The sequence below is a fragment of the Pelobates fuscus genome, chromosome 6 (assembly GCF_036172605.1).
Source record: "Pelobates fuscus isolate aPelFus1 chromosome 6, aPelFus1.pri, whole genome shotgun sequence".
NCBI classification, from domain to species: domain Eukaryota; kingdom Metazoa; phylum Chordata; class Amphibia; order Anura; family Pelobatidae; genus Pelobates; species Pelobates fuscus.
The window spans coordinates 264,240,591-264,263,952 of NC_086322.1; the positions used below are offsets into that span (position 1 = coordinate 264,240,591).

At 41.9% G+C, this 23,362-nt stretch overlaps 1 protein-coding gene across 1 annotated transcript; it reads right to left on the reverse strand.

Moving 5' to 3' along the window:
* Positions 1-7,664: 7,664 nt before the first annotated feature.
* Positions 7,665-21,965, reverse strand: CDC6 (cell division cycle 6). Its single transcript, XM_063425442.1, has 12 exons — positions 21,777-21,965; positions 14,883-15,062; positions 14,331-14,600; positions 13,852-14,051; positions 13,078-13,241; positions 12,737-12,843; positions 11,874-12,013; positions 11,648-11,748; positions 11,087-11,151; positions 10,157-10,365; positions 9,912-10,052; positions 7,665-8,195 (listed from the first exon to the last, which is right to left on the reverse strand). The coding sequence occupies exons 2-12, from the start codon at positions 15,058-15,060 to the stop codon at positions 8,109-8,111; spliced, it is 1,662 nt and encodes a 553-aa protein (XP_063281512.1). The 5' UTR covers positions 15,061-15,062; positions 21,777-21,965; the 3' UTR covers positions 7,665-8,108.
* Between the last annotated feature and the right edge of the window lie 1,397 nt (positions 21,966-23,362).

The window sequence follows — 23,362 nt, forward strand, 5'->3', positions numbered from 1 at the left end:
AAGGTTATCTCAGACCTGGATAAATGGGCGTACCCACACATCACGTGGCACGGAAGAATCGCAGTGCTCAAGATGAATGTGCTTCCGAGACTTCTCTACCTATTCCAAACACTCCCCTTGACGCCGCCGAATACCTTCTTCTCCACCTTGAAGTCGACGGTTATCCGTTATGTCTGGAGGGGGGAGAGGTCTAGACTACGCTACGATACGCTCTGCCTACCCAGACTTGGAGGTGGCCTAGCACTCCCGGACTTCAAACGCTATCATCAAGCCGCCACTCTGCAACAAATTCTGGAGTGGCATGTGGTTGAATCCCCGAAGCAGTGGGTTATTCTGGACGGTGGGGAATCGCATGCCACACTTAAAGTGGCGGTATGGCAAGGAGGAACGGGAAGTCGCACTGGAGGGGGAGCGGAGACCCTGACGACACAGTCATTAAAGGCATGGGACATACTGCGGAAGACTACGCACGTGTCCCCGATCCCTAGTCCTCTTCTCCCTATAGTTCCCAACCCAAGCCTAGCAGGTGGCATCCCAGCCAGGGCCTGGATATTCTTGGAAGAGCGAGACTACATTCCGATTAGAACGGTCCTCCATGAGGGTGCTGTTCGGCCCCTCCACACATTGCTGGCTGATAGACCTAATACACCTATGGCGTCCCTTCGCTATCTACAATTAACACACTACTACGGATCTCTCCCACATAAGGAACGCCTTCACAGAGACCTTACGTGGTTCGAGGGCCTATGTCACCGAGGAGCCACGCTTGGTAAAGCAACTTCACTGCTCTACCAACACCTGCTGGTAGGAAACACCACATTGAATAAAACTTTCAGGAGACAATGGGAACAACAACTGGGGAGCCCGATCTCGCAACCACAGTGGGACACAGCACTCTTCTGGCAATACAAGAGCTCCTCCAGCTCCCATTATCAGGAAGTCAACTATAAGCTAATATCCATGTGGTATAGAACACCAGTCGCACTACACAGGATCTTCCTGACGACACCCCCTACATGCTGGAGATGTCAGGAGGAGAGGGGTACGATTGTACACCTCTGGTGGGACTGCAGGCTCATAGCCCCATATTGGGAACGAATCTGGTCTGAAATCAAGACGATGCTGGGGGAAGACACGGAATGGTCCAGGGAACTGGCCCTCCTACATGTCACCACCCGGTCTATCTCTGGCTATAAGAAGTCCATCCTACGTCATCTACTGAACGCAGCTAAAGCCCTCATCCCTGTGTACTGGAAGCGAACTGAGGTTCCCACGGTTGAAGAATGGCTACACAGGATCGGAGACATACAACTGGCGGAAGCACTGCAGGCGTCCCTGGCGGGTCAGGAGGCCAGGCACGCGGAGATGTGGCAACCGTGGTTCGCATACCAAGTTAGAGGACGATAAACTTCCTGTGAGAGGGGGGCCCAAGAGACAGCTAACACCCCACACCACTGACACTATTGGGGTTGGGACTACCACAGCGCTAGGGGCATACCCCAGGATTGGCAGAATCAGCATCGGCCCGACCCTCCCACACACACCTCATGAGGTCGAGAACACACAACTCAGTCGAGATCCTTCGCTACTACCATGTCCGTGACGCCAACACGTGTGCGGGGTGCGCTCTGGGGAACCGAGGGGGGGGGGGCTCACTACGATAGCCACCCTAACTCACTCTAACCCTCCCTTTCTACATCACAATATTTAATCAAACTGTAATAAGCGATAACAGGGTACTACAATGGGAATACAGGACGATGGCATCACCTAGTGTGCCTAGCACTTCGAGCCAAGAGACATGGGTACTCACTCAAGGAATAACTCGGCATAATATCCCGACCAAGACAATAGGCAAACACACCCACCCAATCACCTAGTATTCTTTCTGACATATACACTGTACCTCATGACTATGCCCGAAATGCCGCCCAGCCTGGTATTAGAATAATGCACAATATTATTGAGAAAATACCAAGATGTATGTGTGTCCGGGTACCTAAAATTCCTCGGTCAACACATTAAGAAACTTGTTTAGCTGTCATTTTAATTACGCCTACTGTTAAACATGAAAAGTTCTGTTGTAACTAAACTTTGATGGGTGCTCTGTTACTGCCGACACAACAAACCCTAACTCATACTCTTTCGGCACCATCACGATGGATCTGTATCTTACAATGGCCTGCGAGCCGAATCTTTTTGTATTCTCCTTCTCTCTCTCTTAACCCCTTAAGGACCAAACTTCTGGAATAAAAGGGAATCATGACGTGTCAGACACGTCATGTGTCCTTAAGGGGTTAAACAGATTTACCAAAAAAAAAAAATCCAATAACCCACCCTAACCAGCTTTCCTGACAGTGCCCCCCTTATAAACATGCACTGCCTACAAATTTGCCTAATTGTTAGAGATTAACATTTCATTCTCTTCTTGCATCACTGCCCCCAACCAAACCCTTCTCCTGTCATTCTCGTCTTAATACTCCATTTTGTTTGCGAACTCACCTCATCGGGTTCGAGAGGACTTGCTACTCTCCTGCCGGAATCTGTTGATCTATATTAACGTGGTTTTTAAGGTCTTATTCAGTGGTATTTTTCTTCATCTCCAATAAGGAATGCCTGCACTTACACTTTACATTGACACTTCATGTTTGTTACATTTTTTTCTTAATTCAAAAAGTATAATTAGGTAAACTTTTTTACATGTTTTGAAATGCTTAATGATGAAAGCTTTTTTGAATGGATAAGTCACTCCATTAGAAAAGGAAATACTTTAGATTGCTTAACAGGTAATAGTGTTATATACCATAAAAAGGTTACTGTGTGTGTGCTGGTGTGAGAACAACTGGTTGCAATATGTTACTGCCGGGGATTAAATGGCCTCCTAGGTTTAAATGTAGAGACAAAAATGCTGAAATCACTCTACAACAGTACCTGCTGTGGACAGGGAGAGAACTGAAGTTTCCTGCATTTATACCAAAGTAGGAAGAATTAAAGGACCACTATAGTGCCAGGAAAACAAACTATGTAGTCCTCCCCCCCCTGCTGGGCTAAAGGGGTAAACTCCAATGGGGAACTCCTCCTGCCGACATCAGCACCGAATGCACGGCAAAAGCTGCGCGCATTCAAGCCACCCATAAGAAAGCATTACTCAATGCTTTCCTATGGGAGTCAGCGTCTTCTCACTGATTTTCAGTGAGAATCGCGAAAGCACCTCTAGCGGCTGTCAATGAGACAGCCACTAGAGGCTGGATTAACCCTCCGGTGTAAACAGCAGTTTCTCTGAAATGGCTGTTTTCAGCTACAGGGTTAAAACTAGAGGGACCTGGCACCCAGACCACTTCATTGAGTGGTCTGGGTGCCTATAGTGGTCCTTTAAAGTTTAAATGTCTAAGCTAGGTGGAAATCCCTATGGCTCTGTACTGATTCAAATATGCCTAGGTAAAATATATACATCTTATATGTATGTACAAGAAAAAGGAGGGTGTTAAAAAAAACGCTTACTGTAATAGAAATGTTGCCAGGAGTGTCCCGGCAGCCCCCATTGTAAGCGGTTTTATAACTGAATGCTTACATATGCTTTCCCGAGCCACGCCCTTCGGTGCAGGGATAGCTCATTGGATGAGAGTGCCACCTGATTGCTCTCAGGTGAATTCCTACACAGTAGGGCTTAACTCAGGCAGAGCTTCTAGCTTTTTACAGAGGAGGCAGGGAGTGGTACTAAACAGATCTAAATAGTTTGTAACAGATCTTTTATCCTTTATCTACAGTGGCTGATGACAGTTATAAGACCCACATGTGTGAATTCTGCCTAGTAACAGAAAAAAATATTCTATGCTACACTGACTTGTCACTGCAAGTATTGGCATTATATACTGAGATGGATTAATGAGCACCTTTCCCTCTTATATCCCATGCCACACTACACAATTGATTGAGTAATGTCAGGATGCTCTATTATAACAGCTGGCCTTTGATCCTGATTTGTATCTTCTTGTTCCCCCCTGCACTGCATATCCTGTTAACACCTTGCTGGAAAGTGTTTGTTTAATCAAGTAACATCTTTTGACCAGCTAATGCTTACCTTTTTGTGTCATTTTACCCCACTGCCTCTAGCATGTAAGCTCATTGAGCAGGGCCCTCAACCCCTCTGTTCCTGTGTGTCCAACTTGTCTGGTTACAACTACATGTCCTTGAGAAGAATATGGTTATCAGCAAAAATCAGCACGGTTTTATGAAGCACAGGTCATGTCAAACTAACTTGATTGCGTTCTACGAAGAAGTAAGTAGAAGTATAGATCAGGGTGTTTCAGTGGATTTGATATATTTGGATTTTGCCAAGGCATTTGATACAGTTCCACACAATAGATTAGTGTTCAAACTCAAGGAAATCGGTCTCGATGAAAATGCTTGTTCTTGGGTAGAACATTGGCTTAAAAACAGAATACAAAGAGTTGTCGTTAATGGTAAATTTTCAAGCTGGACAGAGGTGGCAAGTGGTGTCCCTCAGGGGTCTGTTCTGGGACACCTTCTATTTAACATTTTTATAAATGATCTTGAAGACGGCATTGAAAGTCATGTTTCCGTGTTTGCAGATGACACAAAACTTTGTAAAATAATACAATGTGAGCAAGATATTACTTTGCTGCAGAAGGATTTAGATAGACTGGAGGACTGGGCACTCAAATGGCAGATGAAATTTAATGTTGAAAAATGCAAAGTTATGCACTTCGGCGTAAAGAATACACAAGCAACGTATACCCTTAATGGAAGTGAATTAGGGATAACAACACACGAAAAGGACTTGGGAATTGTTATAGACAACAAACTATGCAACAATGTGCAATGTCAATCAGCAGTGGCCAAGGCCAGTAAGGTATTGTCATGCATGAAAAAGGGCATTCATTCTCGGGACGAGAATATCATTTTGCCTCTCTATAAATCACTGGTAAGACCACATATTGAATATGCTGTGCAATTTTGGGCACCTGTTCTAAAGAAGGATATCATGGCACTAGAAAAAGTGCAGAGGTGGGCTACAAAATTAATAAAAGGAATGGAACATATCAGCTATGAAGAAAGGTTAACAAATTTAAACCTATTTAGTTTAGAAAAACGTCGCCTGAGAGGGGATATGATAACATTATACAAATATATTCGGGGCCAATACAAACCATTGTGTGGAAATATATTCACAAACCGGACTTTACATAGGACACAAGGTCATGCGTTTAGACTGGAAGAAAGAAGATTTCGTCTAAGGCAAAGGAAAGGTTTTTTTACTGTAAGAACAATCAGGATGTGGAATTCTCTACCCGAAGAAGTGGTTTTATCAGAGTCCATACAGATGTTCAAACAGCTACTAGATGCATACTTGCAAAGACAGAATATTCAAGGATATAATCTTTCAATGTAGGGCAATAACTGCTTGATTCAAGGATAAATCTCACTGCCATTCTGGGGTCAAGAAGGAATTTTTTGTCCTAGCTTGTTGCAAAATTGTGCTTCAAACTGGTTTTTTTTTTTGCCTTTTGGATCAACAGCAAAAAACAGGTGTGAGGAAGGCTAAACTTGATGGACGCTGTGGCGAAACCGACCTCGCCACGTGTCCTTGGAGGGGGCTGATTGCCCGCCTCTTGCCTTTGGACTATGGACCAGACTTTATGGGAATGTGATACCCCAGATAGCCATACCATGGAGCCTATTCATATAATGAAAGACTATGGGAAAGACTTTAGCTCCATGGCAATTGTACTGTGTGAGTAGGATCTGCGCGCTATTCGGTAGTTTTGTGCGTGCAGATCCCAGCTATCTGGGGATAGGTGAAATGTCTGTGTGTTATGTGTAAATGTGACTTTATGTATTTTAAAGTGTTTTATGTTGTTTTGCAACCATGTGGTTAATGGAGTCTGCCTTTAGTCCTGGGTAATTGGATTACTTCTCCAATTAACTCCAGGGCAGAAGGGAGGAAACCAGGGTGCATTGTGGGGATGTTTTTCTGCCAGCCAGAAAGGAACAAAAGATACTTTTAGTAACTTTTGAACCCCTGGTCGGATTCATGCCATTTTTTAATATGTTGTTCCCCTGAAAGGATTGATTGTGGATATGTATTTTTATGTGAATGTGATGTATGGTTTTAAAGTTATGAAAGTTGTGTAAAAGTATATTTTACACTGTATGCATAATGGGATTATGTGTCACACTAAGGGGAGGGGATGTGTGGGAGGTAACATCCATGTCATTGGTTCTTTTATGCCTCCCCCTGGGTGTGGCCTGTATGTGTGAGTTGGAAATAAAAGCCAGGCTGGATGAGCCAGTCCAGAGTTCCTGTTTTACCCTCAAAGTGAAGTGTCGTCTCATTATTGGGGGGAAGGATTTATTGCATGCTGTTCCAGTTGACTGCTAGGAGTACAAGCCTATTCGTATGGTTCCTATTCAATGGTCTACAGCATTCATATGCTTGGGAGAATTTAAAGGTTTCTCGGATTCGGTGATTGTGGTGTCTGCCAGAGTGCTTGGAGTCCTCAGGAAGCGCTAGGAGCATCCATTAACGGAGGTACCCAGTCGGGGTGCTAGGCGATCCGTTACAGACGCAAGTCTCTTTTCAGCTAACTATGTAACTATGTCTGTTCGTCCACTCATTGTAAAGCGCTGCGGAATTTGACGGCGCTATATAAATATAATAATGCCAAATGTGCTTTAAGTTCTTTGAATATGCAATTGACAGGACATGACTGTATTATGTAAAGACAATCCCTTTTTGGATGTGTACAGAATTTTGTTCTAAGATCTGTGTTTTCCCCATTGAAATTAGGTGTAGTATTCTGCCATACACTTGTGTGAACGAGTACTGCCCTCCGAGCTCGTATTTCTGCTGTGTCCATTCCTGGTCTTCATACCCGAGAGAAAACATTGCTGTCTGCTGAATTTAAACCACAACATATACCATCACACAGCAGACCTTACATTAGTGGATTATTACATGGACTGCTGCAAACTAAACTATTGTAGTCCTCGGATCAAGAACAAAGTAGGTAGAGAGAAGACTCCTACAAAGTATGGTATGACTGCTCAGAAGAGGAATAGCACAGAGCCCTGTCTGAGACAGTTTTGCCAGATAACTGGCAAAGTAAACATACTAAACGAGAGCCATTCAATTAATTAAAGGAACACTATAGTCACCTAAATTACTTTAGCTAAATAAAGCAGTTTTAGTGTATAGATCATTCCCCTGTAATTTCACTGCTCAATTCACTGTCATTTAGGAGTTAAATCACTTTGTTTCTGTTTATGCAGCCCTACTAGCCACACCTACCCTGGCTATGCTTGCAGGGTCTAGCAAGCTATTAACATAGCTAGGGATAAGAAAATGTTATTAAACAGGACTTGCAATAAAGAAAGCCTAAATATGGCTCTTTTTACATGAAGTGTTTATGGAAGGCTGTGCAAGTCACATGCAGGGAGGTGTGACTAGGGCTCATAAACAAAGGGATTTAACTCCTAAATGGCAGAGTATTGAGCAGTGAGGCTGCATGGGGCATGTTCTATACACCAAAACTGCTTCATTAAGCCAAAGTTGTTCAGGTGACTATAGTGTCCCTTTAACCTAACCAAATCAACTGTTCGCTTTAGAAAGAAGGATAACAAAAACTCAAACACTGCGATACCCGAATCTCATGTTTATTAAAAGAGGTTTGGATTGAATAAAAGATTTTAGAGTACATAAAAACTCTGATTTTAAAAATCTAAACCGTACCTTACAGATACCAAAATATCATTTGCTATGGCTTGTAGCAAATTTAAATAACCTTAAAAGGAAACTATACACACAGCAGCATTGCATGAGTTGCCCAATTTCTCTGCCATTAAAAAGAAATAAAAAGTATATATACACATACGGTCTGATAATATGACATGCTATTAGACAGTTTCTCCTGTGAGTCAAGATTACACGAGTGCCCCATCAGAGGAATTCATGGTCGTCACAGCATTTAATACTACTTGCTCTCAGAGAAGGGGCTTTTTAAAAAAAAAATAAAAAGTTTAAAAATTGGTTAAGACATTACATAAAATTTACAGCAACCTCTTCAATTCAAGGTTGGATGTGACGTTTAAAGACCTGCATGTAAAACATTTCCGATTAAGGCTTTATCTTTGAATGCGTGCTCAACATCTTTCTCTTCGATCTTAAGAGATACCTGCATAAAGAAACAAAGTTAATTAGCTCAGGGTTGAGAAGAGTTTAACCTGTTTTGGCCATGTGGTACATTAAGTTTTACCACTTTTGTGATGTTTGTGTTTAGCTGTAATTTTCCTCTCATTTACTGTTCCCATACACATTATATATTGTTTTTCAGGACAAGAAGGGCTTTCTTTACATATGATTTTTTGTATCATGTCATCTAATTTACATTAAAAAACAAAATTGAAGAAAAAAAAGTTTGACTTGAAAAATCTCATCTACAAAAGCTTATGAGAAAAAGACTGCTAAATAGATTTGTCCTGGGTTTAAAAACACCCATTGTTTACATGCTTTTTTTGCAAGTTGGCCAAGTACAAGTAGAAAATTGCAGTTTCAAAATATAGATTTTAAAAATGTATCAATAGTGACATTGTAACAATGTTATCTGTCATAAATCTCTGAATCACACCTCACATGTACATTTTTTTTAAGTAGATAACCCAGGGTATTCAATATGGGGTATGTCCAGTCTTTTTTAGTAGCCACTTAGTCACAAACACTGGCCAAAGTTAGCATTTATATTTGTGTGTTAAAAATGCAAAAAACAATTATAAACGCTAACTTTGGCCAGTGTTTGTGACTAGGTGGCTACTAAAAATAACGGAACATACCCCATTTGCAATACCTTGTGTTGTCTTCTTTTGCAAATGGGATGCCATCATGGGGGCTACCATATGGTCTAAAAAGGCAACATAACCAATATGGCAAATTTCAATGTTAAAAAAATAAAAATATAAAGCCTGTACATGGGAGTACTGTTATACTTTGGAGACTTGGCTGAATACAAATATTAGTGTTTCAAAAATGATATCAGTGAAAGTGCCATTTGTGTGTGGAAAATGCAAAAACATCACGTTCACTGTCATTGCTGTGATCGGTTTTACTGTTTTGAAACAAATGTGTTCAGCAAAGTCTGAGTAAAACAGTACACCCCATGTACAGGTTTAAGGGTGTCATAGAAAGTCACAGGGTTAAATACAGTGCTAGCAAATTAAATTCTGTGGACTTTTGGCCTGGGTTGTCAGACAGGTCTCTCAAATAGCAATCAATTAAATTACTTAATTACGTAAAAATATTAAATACGCATGTAGAATATATACATATTTATATATTTGACGTCTACGTGTGTATCTATGAAATTATTTATGTGATCATGTATATGGAGATCTATATTTCATTCCAAGTGTATTTTAATATATACATATGTCAAAATACAGTTAGGATTATATAGTTTAAAAAAAAAAATTTGCAATGTTTTTATTTACATTTTAATATATATACACACAGTATATATAGCCATTGTATATTTTGATTTAAAGTGTATTTTTATATTAATATAGGAATATATTAAAATAAAAATACACTTCACACATATCTATCCATCTCATACATACACATACCTGGACGCCTATTGCGGCCATGTGACTGCTCTTTCAGATCGATCACATGGCTGCAAGGGCCCCCCCCCCTCCCTATTTCCGTTCTGACTGTTCAGGACCGTCATCGGTCCTCAAGGGAATGTTTCAGATGACGTTCCTGAACAGTCATCGGTCCTGAAGGGAGTTAAACAATATTGTTACAGAGAGTACGTGGATAAGTGCTGATCAACATTATAACAAACCGAGATCACCTCAAGCAGGGGCACCTCTGGAAAAAAAAAAGTTTATAATACCTTTGTAAGTCGCGTCTCTTTGGCTTTCTTTAGACCCAAAATTCCTCTAGTTTCCAGGAGTTGGCAAAGGGACAGGCATTCAGATTGGCCCACTGGTGGCATTTGTTGCTTGCGACACACCTTACTATAAGCCTCGTGCAGCTGTAAGATTAAAAAAAAAAATTAGGTTAGTGTCAGTGGCTTGGCTGTTTAAGTAAACCTATTCTACTTTAATGAGTGCCGTGTTCAGACAGAATCCAACATACCTTGCCCAGAGTAACCTCTTTAATCTTGCTATGTTGTGTCATTAGCAGAAGCGCACACACTACCAGTTTTTGTTGCAGTGGAAATTTTTCAGCTGTTCCCCCATTAGCAACCATTTTGTCACCATATACATCTGAAATAACACGGGAGATGTGGGGCAAGCTGACCTTCTTTGGGACAGGACACACAGCTTCTTTTTTAGGGGACAGGCCTGGGAGAGCAAATAAAAGCAGGAAGAAGTTTAAAATACATTGGAAACAATTGCATTAACCAGATATCATTAGTTAATATTTACATGAAGTAATTTCGAATATGCAATGTAAAAATGAAAATTATGCAATGCTAAACTTAATAAAACCACTGTATGCTTTTAGTAAACAATTGCTTCCCATCCAACAGTAACAGACAAAATCAATGGTTATAGTTTCAGCAAAAATAAAAGTCTCACTGCCAAAAGGTATCCTGTTATAAGTTATTGTCAAATAACCAAAGATTAAACTCATAGGGCTGCATATGCAGAATGGTCCTTTCATTCTCTTAAATAGCCAAAATCAGTAAAAATGTATGAAGTCACAGATTAGGCGCTCCCAGATTTTCCTAGCAAGACCCACATTATGTATGAAATAAACCATGTATCGCTGTATGACGACAATTTGGATAAACAGGATTATTCGAATATGTATTCTTTAAAATAAGTTTCAAGCAGCTTAGAACATGATTTAGGTCTAAAACAACTGATATCACCCCAATTGATATAGATCTTTTTAAAACAAAGTATTTTTGAAAGGAATGTGCACTATAGGCCAGAGAAAATAAAGTCAGAAACTAGGAGAAAATAAACCCACACAATAAAGTCATATTCCAGAACAAGAAAGGAAAAAAATAAAAAAGAAATTGTAAGAGTTAAAATATGGAGATAACCATGTTCTTACATTCAGACAGAGGCTTCAGGACAGTCTGGCTCCTCACATCCGATTCCACAATTTCTACTGCTCTCCTACAAGTGTGGAAAAAACAAATAGAAATGTATAAATATCACGTACATTAGCGGCACTCTGATTTTAGTTGAAGATATTAGCCCCCCTTTCTATTCTAAATCTCCACATGGCAATAGTGTAACACTCCAAAAATTAAAAGGGAGAACCATTGTGGCACCAATGTAAGTCATCCATGCAGCTCTAGAACAAACTTGGTTCTTTGTTTTCTAGATTACAAACTCTAGAGTATGCCATCTTTCATGTCACAAGCATGAGCTACAGAGAAATCATTTTAGAAACTGAGTTGTACAGCTGTAGAAATATGGCTAGGTATATTGCTACATCTTGGAATTCAATGGGAAAGGGAACCTATGCAAAATAAATAGGAGTGTGTGAGGTTGCAAGTTGTTTGATGCATTCCACTTACACCAGTGTTCCTAGACTTGAAACATTTCTGATAAATAAAAATGCAATTTTATTTAAGACTTCAAAGCAATGTGTGACATCAGTAATCACCTGCAGATTTCCAGTGCCTTCCGGGCATCTCCAGAAACAGCTGACACTTTTCGGGCACAAAACTGAATTGCTGCATTATCAAGAACTTGATCACCTGAGACCTGCAAACAGAAATAAGGTAGGTGAAGACATCGGCAATAATTTTGTCATCTGTTCCTTGAAACTAGCCACAGAAGCTCAGTAAGCAAGGTGTAGGGAAGGATTTGAATGGAAGGGGATTCCTTACCTGTGCCAGTCTGCTCTGCAGTATTGTAGCAATCTGGTCCTTGGTATATGGGGAAAAATTCAACAACTGGGGCCTGCAGTGAGGATGGGCCTGAAGCCTTGGCAGGATTCGGTCTGTTAAATCCAGAGCATTTGCAATGCCTATACAGAAAACAATTTACCAGAAGTTATTTTCCTTCATATTAATTCACACACGTTCAGTAAGCATCTTCGCAACCAGACATTTAACCATCATGTCCAACTGGACATTAAGTTTGGAGCGAAACCTGCCCCCATTACCGCTGTGTAATATAAAACCCAGAAAACACCTGTAGCAATACACAATACCCCAAATTACACCGAAAAAGAGTTAATAGGGAGCCAACAAATAAAATTTGTTGGCAAATCATAAAACATTTCAAAGAGAAGAACAGAAGTCTTTGTTTTTGAATTACATACTCTGCCTATTTTACATATATGTTTGTAAGTATCTTAGTTTTAACTTTTTTATGGTGTGTAATTTTATCTGCACCATTTGTGGTCCTTCTCTGTATTTATTTTAGGTTGAGTATTTTTATACATAGCAGCAGTACTTGTACCCATGTCACAAGGATACGGAGGCTTGGAGTGTAAAAACTGAAGGAAAGTAAAGTTAATTAGGGGGCGTTTTACATTCTAGGTCCTTGATGCTTACCTTTCACGTCAAGGCACATAAACGCCCTGTTAGCTGTCTAGAACATGAGGAGGACACTAAGATACAATAAACCCTACAAAGTCACAAAAACCAACCGGCATACCACACAGCGTATTACTCTCTGCTCAGACAGACCATAGACAAAATAGATTGCAACAAGGATAGAATCATCTTGAGTCTGTTGTACCTACCAATCAAGACCATCCTAGAGTTAGGAAGCCATGGCCACTCAAACACGGTATAGAGAACATCTTGACCTTTGCTGTCCAGCTGATCCATCTCATCCAACACAAGGACACTACATGAAGGGAAAAGCAGCAAAAAAATTCAAACTAAAGCCAAGCAGGAATCTAGCAAGCATAATGCATATTCAAACTCCCTATTGCACTGCATTCTGATTCCTATTAATATCTTTATGCCCTCAGCTATATAGATGTCTGAAAAGTTAAAGCTCTGATTTACATAGTACAATATGCTATTTTTGCACAAATTTAAATAAAGTTTGCAAAATAAATTCTCAATATGTACATACATGATGGGTCCCTTTGAGGTCACCAGCTTTTCTAGATTTCTGATTTCCTTTCCGGTAGCATTTTTCGCTTCCCCTGAAATTTCTTCTGCTATAGCTGGAAAGACTGCCTGGGAGCTGTGCAGGGACATGCAGTTGATGTACACAGTCTTGCAGTGTTTTAAATCCTGGAAAATGGACAGAAAAGGGCAGAATGCATTAGAGATAAAAATTGTCAAAAAAAAAATGAACAAAAACATAAATAAGTTATTTGCCATAACAATATGCCCCACCTCACCCCAATAAAATAAATGGAGTCATTTTACATATGGGGGACCAGCCTAGCAAATAAACATGAGCCAAAAGTGTTATTGCAAATTTTGTAAGCACAAAATTCTGGGCTGCTTAAATAGACACACTAGGATCCTTCCACAATTTCCAATACAGCATACATAAATGCAAAGCATTGCAAATATTGTGCATCTGCTGCAACGTATCAAGGTGAGGTCTGGTGCAGGTTACATTAAGTAATACAGTACAAAACAACCCTTGAAGCCTTTCTACGGACTGCAACAGTGCATCAGATCACACTAATTTAGCCAGCTAAAAGAGCAACTCCTTCCCATGTCAAGCTTCAGGATTTGTTCAGACAGTGAAAGCAGATAATATCCTGTCAGTCCTGAATCCATAGAAACATAGAATGGGACGGCAGATAAGAACCATTCGGCCCATCTAGTCTGCCCAAATTTTACCACAACGCGTGCTAGCTCCCACTTTGGAATGTGGATTACATTGTACCTGGTTCTCTTGCAGCAGTATGTTTAGGCAGGCTGTTTTGCCAGTTCCTGGAGCTCCAGAAATGTACAAACTCCCAGGCTTCCCACAAGACACATGTTTCTTCAAGAAGTTCTGAATAATAGTTGTCTCTTTCTCTCTGGCCAGGAGACGCTCTGGTAGCGCTGTGTTCAGAGCATGTTTGGCTTGCTGGTAACAAGAGCCTGCACAAGTAGTAAAATATTCAGTTTGGCTTTTCCTCCACTCATTTGTAACCCTACCATTTTCAAGCAGTTTACCAAAACGAAACCCAACAATAAGCCTACACCCTCTGGAGACAATCAAATATTGGTTGGCGTGAACATGCAGTATGTACTCATGCAATGCAATGAAGGTGGAGCTCTGGGAAGTAGGAGAATCCGGTCACACCCGGTACAGACAAATTGACAAACATTACTAAAATGTTGCTTAGATATAGCCCCAAAAAGATTAGTGTCACTTACCCTCTTGCTTAAAAAGTCTAGTGCACACACTCTTGCGCTCTTGTAGGTTACGGTGATTTGCACTGGTTGGGGTTTCTTGTTCCCTTCTAAGAGGAGAAGAGATTTTGGAATTTTGCTCCTTCAAAGGAGAAGTATGTGCTTCTAAAGCTTGGTTTTCATTAAACAGCAAACGTCTCCCTTTGGCAGGACTAGCTATCCCATTCTCATTGCGACTTAACTTGGGAGGAGAGCACTGAGATAGAGGACGGATGTTGCAAAGATTATCTTCACCTGCGAAGAGATGTTAGAGATTAAAATAATTTTAAACATAATATAGTGTTAGTTGCTACATGCCATTTACCCAATTTATATTTTTCGCCATCAGAAAACACAACATCCATGTCTTTAAATGGTTTACGCCACTTTATTCTATTGCTTTTGTTTATTTACTTATAAAGTAGAAAATCTGGTTATATTGTAATTTATATTCTGCATTTCTCTATGCACACATTTTATTACGATGTAACGCACACACAAAAATTATGATGCAATAGAAAGGGGAGAAATCCTTACCAAGCCTCTTTCTGGGACTCAAGGGAAGTGCCTTTGAGACAGGAGAAATACAATTTCCCACAAAGCTTCCAGGGTCCACAATGCCCTTCCCTTGTGCCTTATCCCAAGTTTGTGACCTCGCATTCTTCTTCTTTGGGTACTCAATACAGGTTTGAGTCTTTGACCTGGTGCTTGGCATGGCTGTGAAATGCAACATACAAAACAGAAAATTAATTTTCTTGACTTCTTTCTTGATATAGAGATAGATATATATAGAAAAATGCATATAGTATCCCTGTGCACATGCAAGCACTTCATGTTCAAAATAAACAAGGCCGAATTTTTAAGAGATTGAGAAATTGGCTGTCAAAAGAACGTCAAGCCTGAGGACTTTTTTTAGCAGTGACATCAGCATACTTTATGTACTTACACATTCTACTTCGCTACCTGAAACATTCATTATTAATCTTCTCAAAAACTAAATACTTTGTAGCACTTCAATGAAAAAGAGTAAGATATAGTCATCAAAACCACTGAGAGGTAAAGTGGAGAACACTGATTATATATTGCTACGGCACCTGTCAAGGGGTGGGATATATCAGACAGCAAGTGAACAGTCAGCCAAAGAACTGGCGTCAGGGTCATGGACACCCATGGCTTACCAATACACATGGGGAGCAAGGATTAACCCAAATGGTCGTGTAGCTCAAATGTATGAAAAACAATGCAGGCCATGCCAAAAATGTGTAAGAACACAGTGCAGAGGTTTTGGTGTATGGTGCTGCGTAGCTGCAGGCTGGTCAGAGTGCCCATGATGACCCATTTAAACCGCCAAAAGTGCCTTCAGTGAGGACGTGTTAGAACTGGACCATGGAGCAATGGAACAAGGTTGTCTGGTCTGGACAGAAGACAGGAAGGCGGAGGCAGTGTTATGCTCTGGGCAATGTTCTGCTAGGAAACCTTGGCTCCTGTCAGTCATGTGGATGCTACTTTGATACGTACCACCTAGAGATTGTTGCAGAACTATGTCAACCCCTTGATGGCAATGACCTTTCTGCAGGATAATACACCCGGCAAAATCTGTGCAGAAATGGTTTGAAGAACATGACAAAGTTCAAGGTGTTGATTTGAACTCCAAATTCCCCAGATCTCAATCCAATTCAGCATCTGTGGGTTGTGCGGGAACAAATCTGATTCATGGAGGTCCCACCTTGCAACTTGCAAGACTTAAAGGACCACTATAGCCATTAAGCTGAAGTGGTCTGGGTGCCAGGTCCAGCTAGGATTAACCCTTTCTTCTATAAACATAGCAGTTTAGGGTTAATCCAGCCTCTAGTGGGTCTCATTGACAGCCGCTAGAGGCGCTTCTCACTGATTCACAGTGAGAAGACGCCAGCGTCCATAGGAAAGTATTGAGAATGCTTTCCTATGGACTGGCTTAATGCGCGTGGCTCATGCCGCGCATATGCATTCAGCCGATGACGACGAGAAGGAGGAGAGTCCCCCGCACCCTCAGGGCACTATGGGCACCCTCAGGGCACTATAGTGCCAGGAAAACAAACATACTAGTTTTCCTGGCACTATAGTGGTCCTTTAAAGGATCTGCTGCTAGTGTCTTGGTGCCAGTTCTTGTGGAGTCCATGCTGTGATGCATCAGAGCTGTTTTGGCAGCACAACAGATCTACACAATATTAGGTTTTGATGTTGTGGCTGATCAGTGTGTGCTTGTGTATAAGGACATTTCTGCTTGGGGTGTGGCAGCCGCAAGGTGCAGAGGAAGGTAGTCATACTTAGCCGAAGCCGTTCCTCAAGGCTGTTGCCATTTGAAATTGGACTGAAAATTCAATGCAGTCAGTGTCAGTATTTCATATAGATTACAACTCTATAAAATACTCTTAAGTAACGGAGCCGATTGAATAGCTAAATAATTACACAGGGTTAATTTTCACCATGGATCAGATAATTTTATAGAACTAAAACATTTAACAGTATATTTGGAGGGCATCTTTCTTATTCAAACGGATATCAGGGTATGAAGGTGAAAAGAGCTTTTCCTTCTGGTATAGGTTTTAAAAAAAAACACAAAAAAAAACTGAGAAGCACTTGACAGATCAGCAGTTGTCAATTTCATACAATCTAAAACACCAAAAAGATCATAACTATACCGATGCACATCTCAAATGTGACAAATATGTGTTCTAAAATAGTGTACACGCTTATGGGGGGGGGGGGGGGGGGGAGAGACAGGGACACTTTCACAGACATCCAGAATACCAACATTCCTCTGTTGTGCTAAGACAAGCCTCAAGCTCACAGAGTACACTAATGAGCCCAACCATCCTATTAACACTAATGAGCTGCAGGGAAACTCAAGAATAAATCATCAATGGGGAGCAGTTGTTGCCTAATGAACAAGACAGGCGGGCAGGATGCAGGTTAATGAATTTAATCGAGAGATGAAAACCAGTCTACATGACATTAACCAATTCACTTCCATTAGGATGGTCGACACTACCATGCTGAGATAGCCACAAAAACGGTTGTACTTGAATAATGTTCGCAAAATAAAGTTGCTGAAAGAAGCCATCACGAGGAGCTGAGTTCTCAGCAATAAAAAATTATCATTGAGCTTTTAGGATAGGGAGAGGGTATGTGTGTATATAAGTGGGAAAGTAATATCACATGTGTATATGTAATGCAACATTTATCTTTCTTTGCAGGTAGGCAGAAACAGCATCACCCATGAAAGGAATTAAATCAACTCTAGTCACTGTTGTATTAAAATGCAAAAGCCATTAGTTTTTAAGATGGCTTATTTACATATACCAACACAAACATTACAGTCAGATGTGGATCAAAACTCAGGGTTATTCACTAAATTCTAAATTTTCACAGATTAAACCTAAATAGAAGAAATATGTATGCAAAAGTGTGACTACAGTGAGCTGGACACCGGGTGTCAGGACACAAAGATGTGGCTACCGCTTTAATCACTTGGACAACTAGATATTTAAAAATAAAGCTGCACCTAAAGAGTTTAGCACATTTACTGTTTGAGATTCAACTCCACCTCAGACAACGTCACGGGAGCTTCAATAGCCAACACAGGACAAGAGATCCAGGCTGGATAAGGTCAACGATGTGTATATTTTTATGCATGAAATGTCACTCATTGTCAGAGTGATCAGCTGACGCTCTCAGACAAATGCAGAAAGAATTGTCATATGGCTACTGCAGAAGCTGGATATCACCCACCCAAAATCAGAAGAGACTAGGTGCCCGACTGGGACCAAGGTACAAGGGCTGTAGTGGTTATATTCAAAATAGCTTAAATGGAAAATGCATCCAAGTCAGCTATGCATGAATTCTCACTAGTAAATAACCTGTATGTCACCACACTGACTGGTATCAAACGCCGACATGGTCTATCTAAGATTGCTAGTAGATGTTAGGGGTATTAGACTATTTAGAAGATTGTCCACTAGGCTGAGTGATCAGTGCCAGGTAAAGCCCGTCATTACTTGGATGTACTGCCAAACAGTCCAAGCTGGTTATTTGAGAGATCCTTTAGACAAATGGGTTATTTTTTGTTTTTACAAAAAAACACCTGGATTTTTATTTTAGTAGAAAACACTTGCACTACATGACAACATGAGCAGCTCTCCTGCGAAGCTAGCCTGAAAATTGTGCATTTAACCACATTAAATGATTATCACTTGATAATATTGAGGGCTGTGCACTAGGGCCATCAGCGCACATTCAATCCAACAGTTTTTAGAATAATGGGACTTTTCTATAAAATAAATATCTGAGATATAGAGATATATATAATATTTTTTAGTTGCCACCAATTTAAATATATTTAATAAAGTTACATTGCATTTTAAACAGTAGGGGGTGGAAATAGTTCACAGAAAAACCTGGGTTGGATGTGAGAATCAAGTATAAAACTGAATGTAGAATTTTTTTTGGAGTGTGTAATATACAAGCATACACACACACACACACACAACGTACCTACCTTGCATAAAACCTCCATAAATAATGTTATACTCATTAATACAGTGGCTCCCAAACCAGTTCTCATTGCCCACCAACAATCCAGAATTATGCGTTTCCCCTATCTATTCCAATGGAGATACTGACAAAACCTGGACTGTTGCAGGGCTGTGAGGACTGGATTGAGAAACACTGCATCAATAAATTATGGGTTTTCAGTAGACATTAAGCACATTTTGCAGACACGATCAGACTGTTAGTTACACAAAGCAGGGTTAGTTCTCTATGCAAGACCTGCACTGAGAGCACCTTCAGTACTCCACAGGAAGTAACAGGTTTAAACTACCAACCCCAGGCTGCCCTCACAGTCACTAAACTACCAACCCCAGGCTGCCCTCACAGTCACTAAACTACCAACCCCAGGCTGCCCTCACAGTCACTAAACTACCAACCCCAGGCTGCCCTCACAGTCACTAAACTACCAACCCCAGGCTGCCCTCACAGTCACTAAACTACCAACCCCAGGCTGCCCTCACAGTCACTAAACTACCAACCCCAGGCTGCCCTCACAGTCACTAAACTACCAACCCCAGGCTGCCCTCACAGTCACTAAACTACCAACCCCAGGCTGCCCTCACAGTCACTAAACTACCAACCCCAGGCTGCCCTCACAGTCACTAAACTACCAACCCCAGGCTGCCCTCACAGTCACTAAACTACCAACCCCAGGCTGCCCTCACAGTCACTAAACTACCAACCCCAGGCTGCCCTCACAGTCACTAAACTACCAACCCCAGGCTGCCCTCACAGTCACTAAACTACCAACCCCAGGCTGCCCTCACAGTCACTAAACTACCAACCCCAGGCTGCCCTCACAGTCACTAAACTACCAACCCCAGGCTGCCCTCACAGTCACTAAACTACCAACCCCAGGCTGCCCTCACAGTCACTAAACTACCAACCCCAGGCTGCCCTCACAGTCACTAAACTACCAACCCCAGGCTGCCCTCACAGTCACTAAACTACCAACCCCAGGCTGCCCTCACAGTCACTAAACTACCAACCCCAGGCTGCCCTCACAGTCACTAAACTACCAACCCCAGGCTGCCCTCACAGTCACTAAACTACCAACCCCAGGCTGCCCTCACAGTCACTAAACTACCAACCCCAGGCTGCCCTCACAGTCACTAAACTACCAACCCCAGGCTGCCCTCACAGTCACTAAACTACCAACCCCAGGCTGCCCTCACAGTCACTAAACTACCAACCCCAGGCTGCCCTCACAGTCACTAAACTACCAACCCCAGGCTGCCCTCACAGTCACTAAACTACCAACCCCAGGCTGCCCTCACAGTCACTAAACTACCAACCCCAGGCTGCCCTCACAGTCACTAAACTACCAACCCCAGGCTGCCCTCACAGTCACTAAACTACCAACCCCAGGCTGCCCTCACAGTCACTATACTACCAACCCCAGGCTGCCCTCACAGTCACTATACTACCAACCCCAGGCTGCCCTCACAGTCACTATACTACCAACCCCAGGCTGCCCTCACAGTCACTATACTACCAACCCCAGGCTGCCCTCACAGTCACTATACTACCAACCCCAGGCTGCCCTCACAGTCACTATACTACCAACCCCAGGTTGCCCTCACAGTCACTATACTACCAACCCCAGGCTGCCCTCACAGTCACTATACTACCAACCCCAGGCTGCCCTCACAGTCACTATACTACCAATCCCAGGCTGCCCTCACAGTCACTATACTACCAATCCCAGGCTGCCCTCACAGTCACTATACTACCAATCCCAGGCTGCTCTCACAGTCACTATACTACCAACCCCAGGCTGCCCTCACAGTCACTAAACTACCAACCCCAGGCTGCCCTCACAGTCACTAAACTACCAACCCCAGGCTGCCCTCACAGTCACTAAACTACCAACCCCAGGCTGCCCTCACAGTCACTATACTACCAACCCCAGGCTGCCCTCACAGTCACTATACTACCAACCCCAGGCTGCCCTCACAGTCACTATACTACCAACCCCAGGCTGCCCTCACAGTCACTATACTACCAACCCCAGGCTGCCCTCACAGTCACTATACTACCAATCCCAGGCTGCCCTCACAGTCACTATACTACCAATCCCAGGCTGCCCTCACAGTCACTATACTACCAATCCCAGGCTGCCCTCACAGTCACTATACTACCAATCCCAGGCTGCCCTCACAGTCACTATACTACCAATCCCAGGCTGCCCTCACAGTCACTATACTACCAATCCCAGGCTGCCCTCACAGTCACTATACTACCAATCCCAGGCTGCTCTCACAGTCACTAAACTACCAATCCCAGGCTGCTCTCACAGTCACTATACTACCAATCCCAGGCTGCTATCACAGCCACTATACTACCAATCCCAGGCTGCTATCACAGCCACTATACTACCAATCCCAGGCTGCTATCACAGCCACTATACTACCAATCTCAGGCTGCTATCACAGCCACTATACTACCAATCTCAGGCTGCTATCACAGCCACTATACTACCAATCCCAGGCTGCCCTCACAGTCACTATACTACCAATCCCAGGCTGCTCTCAGTAACTAAATCAAACTCCCAATCCCAGGCTGTTCTTTGCAGAGAATATGGGGGAGGAGATGGAATCCCTATTATAATATATATATATATATATATATATATATATATATATATATATATATATATATATTCCCCCCACACACACATAGGCACACAGTTTAGTCCCAGTTCTGCAATGTAGGCAGTTTATGACAATTCCCTATGGGTTAAGCTGTGTCACACTCGGTCAGTAGGACTGAGCCCATTCACAGTCCGGTATCGTGCTCGGCGGAGGGAGAGAGAGGTAGTTAATGCCGCCGTGTACTTACCGTGACGGGCGGTGTATGCTCGCAGTAACCTTGAATGGAATGTGTGTGTGTAACGTTATGGCGTGTTCTTCCTCACCGAGCTCCGTCTGCAGACTGACTGCAGCGCGCCAAAACCAACACACGGAGAACCAGCGCGCGCTCGGAAACTCGCGCCAAGCCCGTTTATTGGCTGCAGAACACCGTGGCCGGCCGGATCTCAGCGCCGATTGGCTGAGCAACAAGAGTATGCAAAGCACTACGGTAAGCTGTGCTGTACTGACTCTGACCAATCAGGCGCCGCCTCTGGTGATGACGCTGCATTGTTGTAGTAATGAAGCTTTGGGGGGAAGCTAACATTCTCTCCTGGCTGGCTTGGTATTGCTTGCAGTGGCTAGTAACCTTAAAGGCCTGGCTATTAGCATAGTAAGCCCTGCACACACATAAAGTACCAAAATCATATACAGAGTTCATGATTTTGGTAATTTCTGTGCCCATTCAGTATTTTTTTTTTTTTAAACAATAATAATTTAATAAAGCCCTGTCCCATGGTATCTTTAATATTGTTTCAAGCTATTTTAGTAAATATATGTGAGCCTTGCTTTTTATTTTGCAGTCGCGAACTTATGTCACGCATTACCTGGGGCGGAAATGTATATTGCTCCGCCACCATCACAACTGCACAAGTTTATTTGTATCTCTTAAACAGGGCTATACATAGGACACGAGGTCACACATTTAGGCTGGAAGAAAGGAGATTTCATCTAAGGCAAAGAAAAGTTGTTGTTTTTTACAGTAAGAGCAATAAGCATATGGAATTCTCTGTCTGAAGAGGTGGTTTTGTCAGAGTCCATACAGATGTTTAAACTGCAATTGGATAAATACTTGCAAAAACATAACATACAGGGATATAATTTCTAATTAGTGGGGTAATAGCTGCTTGATCCAAGGAGACATCTGACTGCTATTTTGGGGTCAAGAAATCCTAGGTGGGGATTATTCCACCAGCGCTGTATTAATAGAGCAGTATTTTCTGCTCTATACTTGTAAGTATATTTTATTTATTTTAATATACTTTTCCAATTGAGAGCACTATTGCTGTTTTTATATATTTTAGAGTACGACATAACCAAGTTTGGACTGACGGACGCACCCTTCCAGTATACCCTATAGCGGGGATTATACCGCTAAACGCCCTTCATCCTAGAGCTGGTCCAAGCTCCTCCAAATGTGAGTGTATTATCCTCTTTTCATTTTATTTATTTTACCCTTGGATCCGCAATACTTCACCATTGGCAGTTTGTCGTGTTTCCAATTTTGTCTCCACATATACGGATTATTTTACAAACCGGACGGATCAACTCCTGAGGACTGTACACATATCCCATCCAGCTATATCAGTGAGACATTTCATTTATTTACTTTTATCCAATATTCTTACCACTTCAAAGGACTCTTTTTTATCAATTTTATAGAGACTTTTTTATAGACCTATTTTGCTGTTACCATTTCATTGTGACCATTTGGTCTGTTTTTTTACTGCTATTTATTATTGTGTTTTAGTTCTTAGCGCAGCCCTTACCCCATGTTTTTTTTTTCTCGATAAATAA